The following is a 17,700-nucleotide window of genomic DNA, read 5'->3' as shown; positions in this document are numbered from 1 at the left end:
TCCATCATGTGAAACATCTTAAGTTGGAGATTCTGAATCCTTACAGCATGGTCTGCCAAATCCTTGCAGGACACCCAGGTTCTAGCCCCAAATGCCATAAGAAGCAATACCAGGCAGGGACCTACCCATAGACACAGTGCCACAGATAAAACAGCACTCACAGAAACAAGCTGGGTGGAGCTCATCAAGTGCCTTTCTCCACCAGACGGCTATGCTCTGGGCTCACAGAGTTCTGTCACCTGCCCCAGTACAGTGGGACTGATTACATTCCTAAGACCACTAACCACCTACCTGAAGACTAGCCAACAAAAAGAGGCTCCTGGAAAGCCCACTATCGAGACACAGGCCAGCACTGGAGAGTCATTTGCTAAGGCTGGCTCATGGGCTACAACCTGGATCCTGAACCTATCTCACACTCATAAAACAGGTTTGGGTATGGGCCCCCTTCTTGGCCCACCTAGAACCCTGTCACTATGTCCTGAAGCCCACAACCCACCACAAACTGGTTCTAATTCCATATTAGGGATGTTTGCCTACACGTGGCACCCACCCCATTGCCATGAATAAAACAAGGGATGAGTATGCTAAACTGAATTCACATGCTGCCTCTGGTTCTTTCTGACTGTGCTTGAGGAGAGACCAGGCCATGGGGGATGGTATCTAGAACAGTTCTTATGCCATATTCCCCGGGAAAATCCCTGGGTGCTCAGTAGTGTACCCTCAAGGGAGTCAGCAGCTTCTGGGGCCCAGCAAGAGGCAGCTGGATAAAGCTTAACTCTGCAACCCAGTACCCAGTGTAAAGCTAAGCTCTTGAGACCCTCAAGCCAGTCCACGCTCTGTGGCCACAGTGCAGTATTGGATTCAAAGTCAGTCAAGACATATAGAAAATAGACAATTCTTTGACTAGGAGGCAAGTGACAAGGGAGCTGTTCTCATTTCAGTTTACAGAGAAGCTAGCCAGACTCTCCTAAGGCCAGCTGTCTTAAAGACACAAGCTCCAGCCACCCTGATACCACCACCCTTTTCAAGCCAGGAGTCAGAAGGGGCAAGCTCACCAGGAGCAGCACACACTTGTGTTCATGCCAATTCTTGTGGAATAATTAATTAGCATGGTTGTGACAAACGTAAAATTGGAGGCCTCCAGCGTGCCTGATAATTTATGCAAGATCCAAGGATCGCTTCGGATGCCTTTCCCAGAGCCTAATTCAGCATTTTCTTTTTTCCCTTATGAAAGCAGGACTCCAGATTTAACTGTTCTCATGCCCTTTAACAGTGTTTGCTGTAACCGTAGTAAAATCAAACAGCCCAGCTGTATACCAGCGAGCAACAATGGATCGCAGACCCCTGAGGCACTGGGCAGCAGGGCTTTCCGGGCAGCAGAAGCAGCAGCCACCACACAACACACAGGAACACCACACTGGTCTGAAACACCTGAAGGCTCCAGCTCCTTGGTCTGCAGAGACCCTGGGGCCAGTCAATTCTAATTTTACAGATTAAAAACAAAAACAAACAAACAAACAAAAAAAAAAAACCCAGACAGTAGGACAGTAGTGCATAGAACATAGACAGTCCAAACTCTCTCAGCAAGACAATGGCAGCCTGAATAGGCTAAGCCATTTTATGTGCACCATCTCTCTGGCAAGTTCCAGAACCTGAATACCAGATGAGGCTGCTCCCAGAATCCAGCATTAAAAGGTGTCTATCAAGTGTCTATCAAGACCCCTGGCCCTTCCCTGCCAGTTATTACAAGCCACCGTGAGCACACCAACAAGTACCACAGGCTCCAATGCATTTCTACAACTTTTCACACAGCATCTGTGCCACAGCTGTGGTTATGACTAGAGAGAAAGCAACACGCATCCTTGCTGTATAACCTGGGGTCTTGTTTGCAGCTCTTTGCTCCCCTGCAAGATAAGACCCATGTCTTGGGCTGCACTGGAGAAGGCAGTCGGCCAAGACCACCAAGAGCTACTGCCCAAGCCTAGGTCAGGTAGGAAAAGATGCTGTCACAACCAAGCTGCCACTTCTAAAGCTCTGTACCTCAGTCTCTGCTTTCTGGATGAAGTCTATTGGAATTCAGCTTCCCAAAGGACACACAGCTTAGGGCCAAGCAGAGGACTGGGCACCTGAGGGACTGCAGTTCACTCTGCTGTTATATAGCCAGCCTGTGAGCATTCTCATCTGCCAACCCTCCTGCTCCCAGATTCCCCCAACTGTCCTCAGTGACACAGATGGTGAGACAATGCCATCCCATAGGCAGCCGATGCTACAGGAAGCTCATGGACCTTCCTAGCATGACAGTACTAGCTCCCATCCACCAGGAACACTTGGTACAGGGCAGAAATGATATCCCAATAGGTAGGCCTGTTGTTTCTCCTGCCAGGTTGGTCCCTTTCAGACTCTCTCATCATCCTCAATTGCTGAATATAGTGATGCACCACCAGTTCTGGGCCTTGGAGAGACCTAAGGTCTCCCAAGTGATCAGTGCTGCTCTCAACAGACAAAACGCACCATGATACATACACAGTGTCCTGCCCACATGCTGACCAAGCTCTGCCCAGCCTAAGTCATAGGAAACAGCTATCCCCAACCAGCAGGGCTTGCTCACCCAATAAGAACTTTGGGTTCAGGCCAGGAGGTGGCTTCCAACATATGTAGTGGCAGAATTAGAGAGAGCAACCTTCACTCAGAACACTCTGCAGAAGAGAATCCTACTACAAACAGTGCTTCTGCAGTGGAATAAGCCAACTCACTCTTGCTCTGCACCAACAGACTCACATCTTAGTGACGAGAGTAGGACAAAGCCCTCATACAGGACCTTTCTAGCGAGGTAATACAAACAATACATACAGAAATTCACATACTGCCAAAAATGAAGCAGGAAGTGGGAATGTCATGGTGATCTTAAGGCAGATAAGCGTGACCATGGGCACTTAGCAGTGGCCTGGATGAAGGCTGGGGCCCTGGATATCTGAGGAAAGAGGATCACAGCGCAAAAAGTAGGCAGATGCAGAGTGCTGAGGTATGGCTAGCCAGAGCAGGTAGGGCCTACTAACAGAAACGAGAAGTCTGGCTAGAGATGAGCAAGGCCTTCAGAGGCAGGGCCTCTTGAGGAGGCAAAGTCTAGTGTCTGGCCAGAACAGGTAGGATTTGGCTAGGGAACGGTGGGATCTGGCCCATGAATAAATAGGTCCTAGCCTAGAAGGAGTAGGGCCTTCAAAAAGGCCCAGGGCTTTTAAAGGACCAAACCTAACCAGAGAGAAGGCAGGCTTAATCAGAGGCAAAAGCGCAACAGTACTTTGGCAAAGGAGGAGAAGTGAAAGCCAGGATGGTGGCTCATGCCTATAACCTCAGGAGGCATAGGCAGGAATTTCAAGATCATCCTCAACTACATATGTAGCCTAAAAACTAAATATGTAAAGTAAGACTCCCAGCTACCAAAGAGGCTGAAGCAGATCACAATTCAAGGCCTCTCAGGGTTACAGTGTGAGTTCAAGGCCAACCTGAAAAACTTAGTAACACTGTCTCAAAATAAAAGACAAAAGAGAGGGCTGGGCGTGGTGGCTCATGACTTTGGGAGGCAGAGGCAGGAAGCTATGAGGTCGAGGCCATCCTGGTCTACAAAGCAATTCCAGGACAGCCAGGACTATTACACTGAGAAACCCTGTCTCAAAAAACAAACAAATAAAAGGCAAAAAAAGAGACTATATAGCTCAAAGGGAGAGCATGTGGTTGGATATGTTCAAGGCCATGAGTTTAATCCCCGGTATCACAGATCAAACGACAAATTAAGTGTGAAGCAATGACTACAGGAGAAATATAGATGGGCCTCCTCCCATGCTCAAAACTACCTTGCAAGCTACCCCTTCACCAGAATGGCTAAAAAATATGATTCTGAAAGGACCCATAGATACCAGAAAAGCCTGCTTGGGAATTCTGCCAGGATCAGGGAACACAAGGCCTTTTAAAGGGTCAAAGAAGTAAGTTGATGGGCAGAGCCTAAAAGCACCAAAGATCAAGCACTCAGCAGGCTTGGGCACCTTTGTTTATACAGCCAAGAAGGACAATGGAGAAGCTGTCCTACCACAGTATGAAGGCAACCTCACCCAGACACCAAGAAAGCCTGGCCAGAGCTCTGGGGAGGCTGGCTTCAGAATGTCTGGAAGCTAAAGGGTAGGGTCAGCTCCCAAAGAACAGTGAACATCTGAGGAGTTCCCAATCCTCAGACTGTTGCCAGCCCTAGGCTGAGGATGACAAAAAGAACTACCCAGTCTGTGGTGAGCACTGGGCAGGGTGAGTACTGGGCTAAGAAGAGGCTAACAGAGCTTATACTGGGAAGACTCCCTGAGCACTTACTTAAAAAACTTCGAATGTGGAAATGAACACCCATCCCAGCAGACTCTCAGCCTAGGCAAGACAGGAGGACCTTCACTAAGTGATACATGGCCAGACAAGGGGCCAATACCTTTAACTATCCTTCTTCCAGTGACCCAATATGACTGGTCACTCTGCTTCTTACCTATAAACATTGGCAGTGGTTCCTTCATACCGCAGGGCCGCCATAGTGAACTGAAGGATGGTCCCTGCCACATGCCAAAGAACTCTGCATTGGAGGCAGGTAACTATGCTCAGGAGGCTCATGTGAACGCCTAGGAGGCTGCTATGTCTCAGGTCAGCCCATCTGCATGATATCACAGTGACAATTCACCTAGTCTTTATTATCCAACCCTTTAGTCTTTATTATCCAACCCTCTGGTAAGCCCCAGCCCAGAACATACCAGAGTAACCTTTTACCTAAGAAGGCTCTGCTTCCAGGGCATGACCAAGGTTAGTTTGTGTATTTAAGATATTTTAAATTTGTATTTGTTTGGTTAGTTGGTTTAAGTTTTTCAAAGCATGATTTCTCTGTGTAAACCTGGCTGTCCTAGAACTCACTCTGTAGACCAGGCTGGCCTCAAACTCAGAGATCCACAGACCTGCCTCTGCCTCCAGAGTACTAGGATTAAAGACATGTACCACCATGTTCAAACCAATTCATTTTATTTTTAATTGTGTGTGTGTGTGTGTGTGTGTGTGTGTGTGTTTCTATACCTGAGTATGCGTGTCCATGAAAGCTGGAGCTGTCACATCCCCTAGACCAGGAGGTATAGGCAGTTGGCTGCCACCTGACATGGGTGCTGGGAATCCTGGGAATACTCCAGTACAGAGTCCTCTGGAAGTACTGGAGTACTCTGGAAGAGCAGTATATCCTCTTAACTGCTAGGCCATTGTTCCAAACCTGTTTTTAAAAATATTTTATCTTAAAATGTTATCTATGTGTGTGTCCATGTGTGGATATGTGCACATGCATGCAGATAGGCACGAAGTGCAGAAGAGGGCAACAGATCTCCTGGAGATAAAGTTATAAAACAGTTGTGAACTGAACACGAGTCCTCTGCAAAAACAGTAAATGTTCTTAACTACTAAGCCCCAAGACCAAAATTTTAACACATAGTTACAGGAAGAAAAGGACAGGCAATGGTCACATATCCAGTATGGGAAGATTAAAGAGAAGGGTCTGCGTATCCAAGCCCACTTCTGAGAGGTAATGACACACAATCTGTCTGCCCACAGTGGTAGTCGACAGCTAATGCTTCCAAAAGGCTGCTGGTTAGAAGCCCATGACTTACTGGTACTAAGCAGCTAGCTAAGCGAGGGCAGCAGGTGAAAGATGGCTGGTTTATTAAACAGCACCCTATGCACACAACTCGAGAGCATGCCACTTACTAGGCCTAGACCATGCCCTGTGTGAGTAAGCCTGGGAGCTCACTCCAAGCCTCCCAGGTCCCATATCCCCACACTGACCAGAAGCAGAGCATCACATGGTAACTACCAACTGCTGCATCCCTAAAGATTCTTCTCCTTTCCCCAAATGCCTTGACCAAGCAGGTCTCAGCAGCAGACCTAGCACACATGTCTCTTTGGCTCTCTCTGGGGGCTCTCACCCCAGCCCACAACTAAAGGCTGACCAGAAGGGAGATGCCACATCAGATTGGAACCTTCCTGACACTCTTGGTCCCCAGGCATGAGCAGTCCCATGGCTGCTGAACAATGCAGTTTTGAATTCAATTAAAGCGATTATCTGTTGTGCCAAATAAATTGTGTACAGCATATATCCTGCGGCACTTTACACCTCCGGGCTCATTATTCCCTAACTGTTTCCTCCTGTTTATGCGCTCTCAAATTAAATTGCTGATAATACGCGCCAAAATAAAAAATGAGCGCACCTTGTCCCAAGAAAATTGATTCTCCTTCTCCTGAACTGGCGATTGCCAGGTTTTATATACTTGGTTCCTGGTGATCATTAGTAATTCAATTTTCTTTTTATTAGCCCCCTTATCTGCTGAGCAATATAGTGGCAGCACTGACCTCTTTCACACGGGTAAATGTTTAAAATCTTTTCCCTGATTAATTTTGCCAGTTAAGAAAAAGAGGAGAAATGGCCCGGCTCTTAGCCATCACAATGAATAAAGCTTAATGTTGATTGTGATGGAATTTCTAATGCCAGGGAAATTGATTGAACGCGGCAATTACGCTGCAAGAGTAACTCGAGGGAGATGGGATCGCTTTCTTCTGGCCGTAGCCTTTTGGTTATTTAAAACAATCCAATTTGCAAGGATAATTATGTATTAGTGTTTTATCTGCCACTTGAAATGAACAGGGGAGTTTCGATACTGGCCCAGCATTAGCAGGTTATTGCTGCAAATTACTTGATATCTGCTTTCTTTCACATAAAGAGGAAATTAGGCAATCAATTACCAGAAAAAGGTGGATGGAGAGATAAGAGGGGCAAGTGCGCCCTCTGCTGGCCGACAGGCCACACAGTAGGGCCGAGTAGGGACATGGAGGAGGGGCTCACCAGAGCAGCTGCACATTCCTTGGCATACAAAATTTACTGAACAATCAGGTCACTCCCTAAACACCAGGACACTGGCACCAAGAGGAAAATTTTGAACTACGACTAAGCATTTTCCTGGAGGGAAGCAGTAAGAGAAGACCCTAAGTACTAGCTTAAGGGGCAGCCCCTATCCACTGACCTCACGTACTGGGAGACTGACTGTAACAGCCACATGAGCCTGGGGGCTGCACCTGATTGGAAATGGAAAAGCTCCACTCAGCAATGTAGCAAGACCCCAGAGAATCAAACAGACTAGCCAGAGCCTTGAATATCACTCCAGCTGGGGTTCTTAGACATGCAAGGAAAAAGGCAGACAGTGAGCCTTGTTGCAGGGAACTGAGAAAGTGACAGCCAGTTCCTGGAGCATGCCAAATCCACCCAGGCTCCAGCCCAGAGAAACGACTACTGTCACTCTCATCTCCTTAGCTAAAACTGGCCAGGCCCACCTCCTGTAGACAGCCCACCCTTGTGGTCTTTGCCTATCTGGAGTTGTGCAAATAGAAGTCTCTGGAACTGCTACCTTCCTGTTTCCACAGCTCATTTCCTGCTTAGATGACGGCCCTCCCTTGAGCTCACACACAGGCCTCGCATACTAGTCATCCTGATTCACTGTCTACTCCAGCCTGCTAGCCGAACCCTGGCACCTGATGTTCCTGAGAGCAGCAGTACAAGCTACTTCCTGGCTCCCTCTTCTATCCTGCCCTGAAATCACAACTTAGCCAGAACCTACTCCCTTTCCTTACTGTGGCAGAAAAACAGCCTTCCCTAATACGTAGTGTCCTTTCCGCTGGGATAATCCCTTTTTCTGATCCCATACAGCACATTGGCTATATGGCCTTCCTTCTGATCTGTGCTGCACCACTGCCTCCACCTGTGCAGCTGAGTGCTATTTCCTCTCCTCACTCAAGTCTCCTTAAGAAGTACTCCTAATGCCTGCCTAGTGTTTACACCCTCCCTGTAGCCTGTAACTGTACTCTTCTGCTTCTTGTTCTCAGGACACCTTTACTATCCACAGCCTACTGTCTAGGCTGTTTACAAAGGCTCACGCAGCCATCTGTCTCCAATAAAACATGGCTCAGCATCCCCAGGAACCAGCATGATGATTCTTGGCCCCAAGGTGCCCATCACATGCTTGGTGGGTAAGCAGGTGAATAATGGACAGAAAGGCTCCCCAGAGCCCTTCCTGTAACAGGAATACCAAAGGCACTGTGCAAGTCATCACATCTGTCTATAATTATGAGGCTATCCATTCCCCCACCCCTAGTGGAAAAAGTAGCAAGTTTCCATAGTCCCCTAACACATCCAAGGCACAATAGATGGAGCCACTGAACTCAAGACCCCTTACCCCTCACTCTTCCCTGGCCACCTGTGGCGCTGGAGGACACTGTGCCAGCCACTACACCAGGAAACAATCTTTGCTGTCCCCAGACTATACAGCCACACACTCTACTCCACAGACACAAGCAAGTGGTACTAACCTAGAGGGATTCCAGTAAGGGCCCTACAGCCCTTCCTGTTGCCCTGCCAGGCAACAACACTAGCAGACTTTCCATCTTCTCCACCCAAAGCTGTAAGCTTCTTCAACCCATCTCAACTGGCCATTGGGAGCCCAGCCATGTCCAGCCCACCCCTCTCTCTAGCCTTTCACTCGGGTTCCATACCCCACCTTCCTAACATGGTTTTTAACCACCCTGGTAGAGTGCAGGCCACCCTCCGCCAGTACCCAGAGCTTTCCTCCCTGTCGTACCTTCCTTGGTGGAGAGGTGGCCCCGGCTAGGTGGCACGCTGCACGGCCGATGCCTGGTGACCTGCATCAGGCCCTTTTGGGGAGTCTTCCTTAGAGCGGTGCTACTCTTCCCCCGGAGGGCCTGTCTCCGTCGCTGGGTAAGATGGTTCTTGGTGGTGGCGGCAGTTGAGGGACTGTTCTTCTTGTCCGCAGGAAGGCTATGAAGATAAAACAGAAAAAAAACTACCAACAGGCTCACTGGGTACACTTTCCCAAGCACCCTCCTCATCTGGAGACAGCACAGGCTGCCATGCTCTCCAAGGAAAGCAGAGAAGAATGGCAGACCCTGCCCCTGCCCCTGCCCCTGCCCCAACCCTTCTCCAAGCCAGATGAGTCCCTGCACAAGAGGAGAGAAAAAGATGACAGAGAAGGACAGCATTCCTGAAAAGGAGCTGCTAGCATGCTTACATGCCATCTACCCAGCACATCTTCAAGGATACTACAACCCCCCCCCCAAAGGAAGGCACCAGTAGGATAAGAACAAATCTATCCTCTAAGCACTGTGAGGATGGGACTCAGGGTCAAATAATTACAAACAGCACATGTCTGGAGCACAGAGCCAGAAGGAGAGAGCTTATAGAGAATCAAAGACCAAATTAAGACAGCAGGAAGAACTTCCTCAGGGAGATTCATGGCAAGGAGAGGAAATGTCCTTTGGAAGAACACTGTATAATGGCATAGGTAGACCCTCTGCCCTTTGCCATCAGTGGCTGACCTGAAGCTCCTAACCCCTGACCATATACTCTGGGCTATGATGCCATCTTTCAGTCTCCCACAATCACGCAAGGGTAGCGATCTCAGAAGTGATATGCACTCCTAAAGCAGTAGCTTGGCCTGGGCTCTTGGCCACCACCAAAGGACCAGCTGGGATGTAAAACCAATCTGCTTCCTCTGGAGTGATGGCTACCTAACACCTCAGCACAATTTAAAGGTAGCAACAGCACACAAAGCAGGGAAAGCCTGGGGAATGCAGTGAACCAGTCCCTTTCACTGTCGCTGAATGTACCACAAATGGTGCATCCTTCTGCTGGGTTAGGGCACAGTGTCCCACAATGTCTGACTTCCTGGAACCTGAATCCCTCAAGTAAAAACAGAGTAGGAAAGCCCAGGCACACTTGGCAGAGCGCAGCACCCTAGTCCATCACCCAGTTCAGACACATAACCCACTACTCTGGCCAGAACAGCCATACAGTATTCACACACTGCTACACACTGGACATATCCAGGGTTCTGCTCCCCAAGCACATAACCTGGCATGACACCGTATGATTCTGAACCCTGCCCACCTAGAAGGGAAACTACCTGAAATGACCTCCTACCGTCTCACCGAAAGAAAAAAGGATGGGTCAGCCAGTTTTGCCAGCGCCAGAACTCTTGCCTCCCCATCCCTGCTGGGGCACCATGCAGGCCCCTGAATCATTCAGTCTTTACCTGACACATCTTTACATAACAGTACTCCCTACTAGAAACATGACCCAAAATCACACAAAAAGCTCCGAGCTTAGGTCACACATCAGTGGTGCGGAACAGACCCAGCATGGGCCTTCTTTTTCCCCCAACCTGGAAACCAGGAAGGGAGCATAAGCTAAGGTCAAAATTCCCTAATTCAGGAACCAAAAACACTTAATGAGCCCCACCCCGCCCACCTAGACAGAACGCTGCAAGAGGGTGAAATGCACACCTGGTACTGCCCCGCCTCCTGATAATCTTGGTACGGCTCTTTACTTTGTAACCCGAGAGCTGTGTCTCTCCAAAGAGGGGCTTCAAGCTGCTGGATCCCCCTGCTGGTCTGCCTCCTGAGGAGGGCCTTGATAGCACTGGGGAGAGCTGAGAAGTACGGTCCTTGCTGCCAGCCTCAGACTGCCAACGGAAAGAGGAAGAGGAGGAAGCAGAGGGGCTGGAAGCCTTCCACTTGTACTTGCTGGGAGAGGGTCCAAGCTTGGATGACACCGCTAGTTTCTCAGGTCTGGTCTCTGGGTCAACTTTAAACTGTGGCTTCTCTGTCTTTACAGCTGTACCAAAAGGGGCCTTGTTCACACTCTCCATAGTTGTTCTGGGACTGAGGGCTCTCCGAGTGACCCGGGGGCTCTTTTCTGAGGCAGCCACCCATTTGTAGTTGTTTTTACGAAACTTGCTGGTTCGTTGCAGTGAGGCCTCCCTGACCTGCCTTGTTCCTGTCGATGGTCTGACAGGAGCAGACGCTGGCTGGTCTGCATGGCCAGCTCTTTGGTCTCCAATGAGCTGCGTAGCATAGCTGGCAGAATGGGGGCCTACCTTCCGGCCCAGAGCCACACCAGTGCGTGAGGGTAGGGCAGGCGATGGAAAGTGTGCCTTGACGGCAATTTCACTTTCACTGATGGTCCTCCGATGCTCAGGAGGGCTGTCACTAACCCTGCCCACAGACTTCACCACCCGAGGCTTGCCAGGCTCCTTCTGGCAGACCAGGAGGGGGTCGTCCACGCTGTAACCCGCCTTGGTTCTTCCTGGCCTTGCAGGCTGCAGCTGTCCATCAGAGAGCTCAACCTCACTTCCCTGAGGTCTTTGGTCACTCCACGAGTGGTCACCATAGTTTTCCAAAGAGCCCCGCTGGACCCCGGAAGCACTGCTGGAACCCAGCTTTGTGGGTGGCTTGATTTTAATAACCATATTCTGATCTGGACTGAGTTGGACCTGTCTCTCCAGTACGTACTGCTGGGGGTCAGGACGATGGCTGTCCCTGGACCTGAGGGACATCTGCAAAGCATAATCATTGGCTGGGTCAGAGGATTCCAGAGGCTGATTCACAAGGGAGTATTTCTTGCGCCACGAGGGGCCACGATGTGAGGAGAAACCCCTCCGACTTGGACGAGAGTAGCGAGCACCAAAGGTCCTGCCACTCTGGTAAGCAGGTGGCTGCCACCGAGTAGCTGAGTTGCCCACAGCAGGGCCATTGCCGTGGAGGATTTTATAGTCATCAATCAGACCTGCGAAGGCAGAATCACAGGCTCAGTTACCTAGGAGGTGTGAGTAAAAATAGCAACACTCAAGGCTACTACCCCCACCGTAATAACGGAACCCATTCTCCTTCCTGAGCCCAGTGCTGACTTGAGAGTACCTCTGAGTGAGTGGAAACCACAGAAAGTTCAGCCCAAAGTCTAGACTTGTCAATTCTGTGAGTGCATCCCCATCAATACTACTTCATTACTATTTTGCCCACTTATCCTGGAAACGGCAGCTTTTGTGGCATGACTGTTTCTTGTACCATAGGTCCACAATGTTCTTGAGGGCAAGTGTTACTCCAGATACGAAAAAACAGTTAGGGACCAGAAACCATCACCAGAAACCTGTGGTGCCTGGATAAGAACAGACTAGTCTTCCACAGAGACTCTCTGCTTTGCCTACACATGGAAAAGATGCACCTTAGTAATCTACTCAGAACTGACGCCCTATAACCCTGTACTTGACAGACAATAGCATACACCCACTGATGATCCACCAGCTAACAACAGCGTCTCCCACAGAAAACACCTGATGCCACCACCACAAGGATTTTCCAATGAAGTGATTCATGGAGCCCTGGAGGAACACAGGCAGGTTCACTGGGTCTCCAATAACCAACACCCCACCCACAGGGCCTCCCTCAATCCACCCAGAAAGACCACCCCCAGACACCTCAGGTCGGATGTTTGAGAAACCCAAAAAGAAGCCACAAAGAGGGAGGCTATCTGGACTCTCCTCAGCACAGTCTTTCCAGACCCCTAAGTATTTTCTGTGGAAAAACTTTTGAAACAACGTGAAACCTTATGAAGACCAACTTGGATCTAAAATTTTAATCTGAGGGAGCTGATGCCTGTTCAGCCCTGAGTTCAGCCTGAATCGAGGGAAAGGCACTCAACGGTAGCGGTAGAGAAACGCTTTGGAGCCGAACGGGGCCGGAGGCCGGCTGACGCAACCACCTGCGGGTAGGCCACCATGCTTCTCCTGCCAGCCCTCTGAGGCCCGGTCCGCTTACTCGTCCCGAAGCCTGGCGGGTCTGTCACCCGTGGGCCGCACCCGACCCGGCCGCTCCGAGCCCACCCAAGCCGACCGTCAGGAGACCGCGACCGACAGCGCCCGCTTCTGAGAGGATCTACGGCGATCACAAGAAACAAGTGGACACAAGCCCCAAACGCGGGCCCCTCACCCTGCAGGAGGCGTATCTGCCGCCGCAGCTGCTCTTTTTCCTCCATCTCCGGAGTTCGCGACGCCCAGCCAGGCCCCCGCGACGTCATCACTGCGCGACCGTTTCCCCCGGGCGGGGCCGAGAGAACGCAGGGCTCGATGCGGCCCAGATACGCTGGGATGCACCGTTGCCCCGGCAACCGTGAGGAAGCGCATGCGCAGAATAAGACTGAATCGTCATCCTGAAGCGTCGGAAGTGGTGGCGATGAGGCTTCTACACCTTTCCTGCGCCTTAGTCCACGTTGTTCTGTGGGCTGCTGGAAAGACTTGGAGGCGATGGGTTGGAAACAGTTCCCCCGGTACCCAGACATCCATTTTATTTACTCTTTTGAGACACGGTCTCGCTACGTATTCCTGGCCGGGGTCGGGGGGAGTGGCTCTGTAGACCAGGCTGGCCTCGAACTCTTAGAAGTTTACTTTCCTCTGCCTCCGGACCCGGAATTAAAGGTATGCCCTTTTAACGCCTTTGCTGCGGCAGCACGAGAACAGCGGAAAAGATTCGGAGGCTGTTTTTCCGAGTGCTAACAGGTGTTAAAACGAGAAAATCCTTGAGCGCGGTTAGTAGGAAAGGCTGCAGCCTCGAGAAAACAGTGAAGAAAACTCAGTGCTATAGTTGGCCACGTGATCAAACAGTCCCACGTCTAGGTGTATAATCAACGAGTAGAAAACACAGATTCTAACAGACTTGTATGTCATTATTCATTATAACGAACTAGAAGAACCCAAAATACTGTTCACAATGGAAATGGGATATTATGCAGTGTTTTGTTCGAGACAGGGTCTCACTATATAGCCCTGGTTGTCCTGAATTTTACCATGTAGACCAGGCTGGCCTCGAGATCTGCATTCGTCTGCCTCCCACGTGCAGGTATTAAAAGCTTATGCCACTCCTCCGGGATGTGCAGTATATTTTTTTGTTGTTTTGTTTTGTTTTGTTTTGTTGAGACAAAACAAAGGTTTCTCTGTGTAGCCTTGGCTGTCCTGGACTCGTTTTGTAGACCAGGCTGGCCTTGAACTCACAGAGATCGGCCTGCCTCTGCCTAGTGTTGGTATTACAGGCATGCATCACCATGCCCAGGTGCAGTATTTTTTCTTTGTGGCGCTAAGGCCTCAAAGTCTTACAAAGTGCTGTATCACTGAGCTGCAGCTACAGTCTATTGTTAAGCCTGAAAAAGAAAATGAAGTTCTAGAGCTGGGCTTGGTAGTGCATGCCTGTAAAACCAGGATTAAGAAGGGGGTAGATAGCCGGGTGGTGGTGGCACAGGCTTTTAATTCCAGCACTCTAGAGACAGAGGCAGGCACTCTGGAGGCAAAGGCAGGGGAATCTGAGTTCGATGCCAGAGCGAGTTCCAGGACAGCCAGGGATACAGGAGAAACCCTGTTTTGAAAAACAACAACACAGAGAGAGAATTTAAAGACAAGTGGCTCCTGCCTTTAATCCCAGCACTCTGGAGGCAGAAGCAGATGGATCTCTAAGTGTTGGGCCAGCCTAGTCTATAAAGAAAATTTCAGGCTAATCAGAGTAAGAGGGACTCAAAAAAGGGAGGAGTGGGGGAGAAAAGGAAAAGGAAGGAAGAGAAACATCAGACAAAAGCAGTAAGTCTGAGATTGGGAGAGGAAACTTATTAAAAGGATACAGAGTTTCTGTTCAGAAGGATGAAAATGTTTTGGAGACAGTGATGATAGTCACACACATTCTATAATTTCACTAAATTTTATACTTAAGGAAATAGCCAAAACTACAAGGTTTACATTAGATATAATTTGCTACAATTTAACAAAAAAAAAAAAAAAAAAATGGACACATCAGCCTGGTGTGGCTCACACAACAACAACAACAAAAAAAATGGACACATCAGCCTGGTGTGGCTCACACACCTTTAATCCCAGCAATCAAGGAGGCAGAGGCAGGCAGATCATTGTGAGTCTGAAGCCTGGTCTACAAAGCAGGACAGCCAGGGCTACATAGAAAAAAAACCCTATCTTGAAAAACCAAAAAAAGAAAAAAAAAAAAATGGATCACTGGACATGGTGACTCCAGCACAGAATTTCAGTACTCAGGAAGTGCAGACTGGAGGATATTTGTGTTGGGTGTGGGCATTGTAGGGACTGTCAAAGAGGTGTATTTGTATGCCAGAATCCTAGCTACTCAGGAGGCTGAAGCAGGAAGTACTACAAGGCCTGCTTGAGCACCGTAGTAAGACCCTTTTATTCCTTGTCCACCTCCACCCCAGACAGGGTTTCTCTATGTATTCCTGGCTGCCCTAGAACTCTCAACTATAGACCAGGCTGGCCTTCAACTCACAGATATCCTCCTACCTCTGCCTCCCAAGTGCTAAGGTGAAAGGCATGGACCACCAGCACCCACATTAAGATGCTGTAACAACAATAACACACAAACACACAGGCACTACTTTTTTTTTTAACTATTTTATTTATTTATGGGGTTCCTGAAGCCTCTACCTCCCTACTAATCCCCCAACCCTAGGTAGGAGGGAAAGGTTAGAAACGGAAGAAGACATAGGTCTCTTTAGACTTAGTTTCTGCTGATTAGGGTTGTGGAGTTCTTTGGGACAGTACCAGTTTCAGTCATGAGGATAACTAGCAGTCAGCAAACCAGTGAAGTAACAAACGAAGCAGCAGCCTTCTTCCTTCTCAGATTTGCATTCTCTCTCTGGGCTCTAGTTTTTATACTTTCTCAGAGTCCTCAGGATTAAACCAACTGCAGCTGGAAAAGACCACGTCCCTCTCTGAGGCAATTATCATCTGTGGACAAACTAAAAGCAGCCCCATATTTCACTCTTGGGATTAAAACAAAAATATATTTACACAACATAACTGAGTTTTTAAAGAAACCAAAACTTTCACTATACACACACAACTCACACACACTGTGGCAAACAAGACCCTCACTTTAGTAATTTACAGGGAAGTGCTTTTATACAGGAAGGAACATCAGCATGCTATTTGTTGTAAAACAGTGCAGTTTTGTTTGTTGCTTGGTTTTTGAAGTTTATTTGTGTGTATAGGTGTTTTCCCTTCATATATGTCTTTACAGCATGTTCGTGCCTGGTGCCCCAGGAGGCCAGAAGACTGATGGGTCCTGTGGGAGGAAAATTATAACTGTGAGCTGCCATGTGGGTGCTGGAAATTGAACCCTGGTTCTCTGAGAAAGCAGCTAGTGTTCTTAACCACTGAACTATGTTTGCTGTCCAAGACAGTGGTGTTAAAGCCCCTGACTGTGAGAAACTCCTGCCCTTACTTCCCCACAGGCTGATATTCCAAATGGCAAAATCTTCAGATTCTTCTGCTAGAGCTCTCTTCCCAAATTACCCAGGATGCAAAGCCTTCTCTAATGAATGTTCTGTAGCTTGAGATTTCTCCCATTTCTGATCATGGGGTCAGTCACATAGCAGAACTCTCAGAGTTCTGAGTTAAGCAAGCCACCTGCTCATCTGTGACTCTGTGGTGAGCTAGAAGCTCACCTCATACCATAAATGAACCATAACAATTTATTTCTTACACATCTACCACAGGCCTTTATAATAAGTAAAATTAAAGGAAATTTCTTCAGGCTGACTGTGGAACTCAGTTCTATAACAATAAAGAACACAGGGAGTGGGAAATGTGCTAGTTAAATGTCAACATTTTTCTCAAAAGCAAATAAGTATCTTCAACAAGAAAGAAAAAATTAAATGTATAAAGGGCCAGATAACCCAGTGGGTACAGGTGCTTACCATCAAACCTAATGATCTCACTTCTACCCCTAGAGTTCACATGGTGGAAGGAGAAAACTGACCCCTTAACCTCTAACCTCCAGGAACACACATTCACAAATAAACAAACACAAGTTCTATAAGTATCCATATGAGCGAAATGTCCACAGCTCCAAGGATTCACATGAACTCTGCTTCTAATGAAGCATCTGTTCACACAGGCAAAGGCACAACCTATGGCCTGAGTACCATCCAATGACGGGTGCTGTGAGGACCTCTGTGATAGAGAGGTCATTGATGGCTCATGCCTTTGGTACTAGCCCTTGGGAGACAGAGACAGGTGGATCTCTGAGTTCCAGACTAGCCTCGACTACAGAATGAGTTCCAGGACTTCACAGAGAAACCCTGTTTTGAAAAACAAACAAAAAAAGGAGAAAAAGAGGTAGAGGTCTGCAAGCAAGACTAAAAGGCCCGGCTTTCCAGATCAGAACAAATAGAGGCCAGGGAGGCTAGGCAGGAGGATGGCCCACCTAGAGGCTTCAGGAAGCAAGGTGAAGAAGCCACTCCCAGAGGGAACATCTTAATGGAGAGGTTGAATTTATCAGAACCATCTTTGCTTCCTGCTTCCTTCTTTACCCGGTCCTGTCTGTCTACCTCCAAGCCTCCTCACTGTCACAGTCTCAGCTGGACTTTAGAATGTTCTGATTCTTTCCAGTCATTTTCAACCAGATGTACCCAAGGGAGTGGCCAGAGAGACTTGCGTGCCAAGATTGGTGACCTTGGATTGGCCCTGCCCCTCAGCACTTAAGAGACTTAGACTTTGGCAAACCCAGAGAAGAGAGAGGAAATAGCCCAAGATATGTGAGAAAGAATCTCCACTTGCAGTCTTTCTTTAAGATTATTTTTTTGATGTGTTTGAATGTTCTGTCTGCATGTGTGTCTATGCATCACACATACATGCCTAAGGAAGCCGAAAGAAGGCATCAGATCACCTGGACCTCTAGTTGCAGGTGCTTAGGAGCTTCCAGCTGCCATGTGGGTGCTAGGAATCAAACATGAGT

The 17,700-nt window shown here is 48.6% G+C and overlaps 1 protein-coding gene across 1 annotated transcript in view; it reads right to left on the bottom strand.

Moving 5' to 3' along the window:
- The window catches only part of Zc3h3 (zinc finger CCCH-type containing 3), an 88,264-nt gene extending 75,277 nt beyond the window's left edge, over nucleotides 1-12,987 (bottom strand). The window contains exons 1-3 of the mRNA XM_021659904.2: nucleotides 12,886-12,987; nucleotides 10,405-11,686; nucleotides 8,685-8,881 (exon numbers count right to left, since the gene is read on the bottom strand). Of these exons, the coding sequence (XP_021515579.2) occupies nucleotides 8,685-8,881; nucleotides 10,405-11,686; nucleotides 12,886-12,973 (1,567 nt within the window). The 5' untranslated portion in view covers nucleotides 12,974-12,987. The remainder of the gene's footprint in view (nucleotides 1-8,684; nucleotides 8,882-10,404; nucleotides 11,687-12,885) is intronic.
- Nucleotides 12,988-17,700: the final 4,713 nt, after the last annotated feature.

The sequence above is a fragment of the Meriones unguiculatus genome, chromosome 8 (assembly GCF_030254825.1).
Source record: "Meriones unguiculatus strain TT.TT164.6M chromosome 8, Bangor_MerUng_6.1, whole genome shotgun sequence".
Lineage (NCBI taxonomy): Eukaryota > Metazoa > Chordata > Mammalia > Rodentia > Muridae > Meriones > Meriones unguiculatus.
Note: the sequence above shows the minus strand (reverse complement) of the source record. Positions and strands in the feature narration are given on the sequence as shown.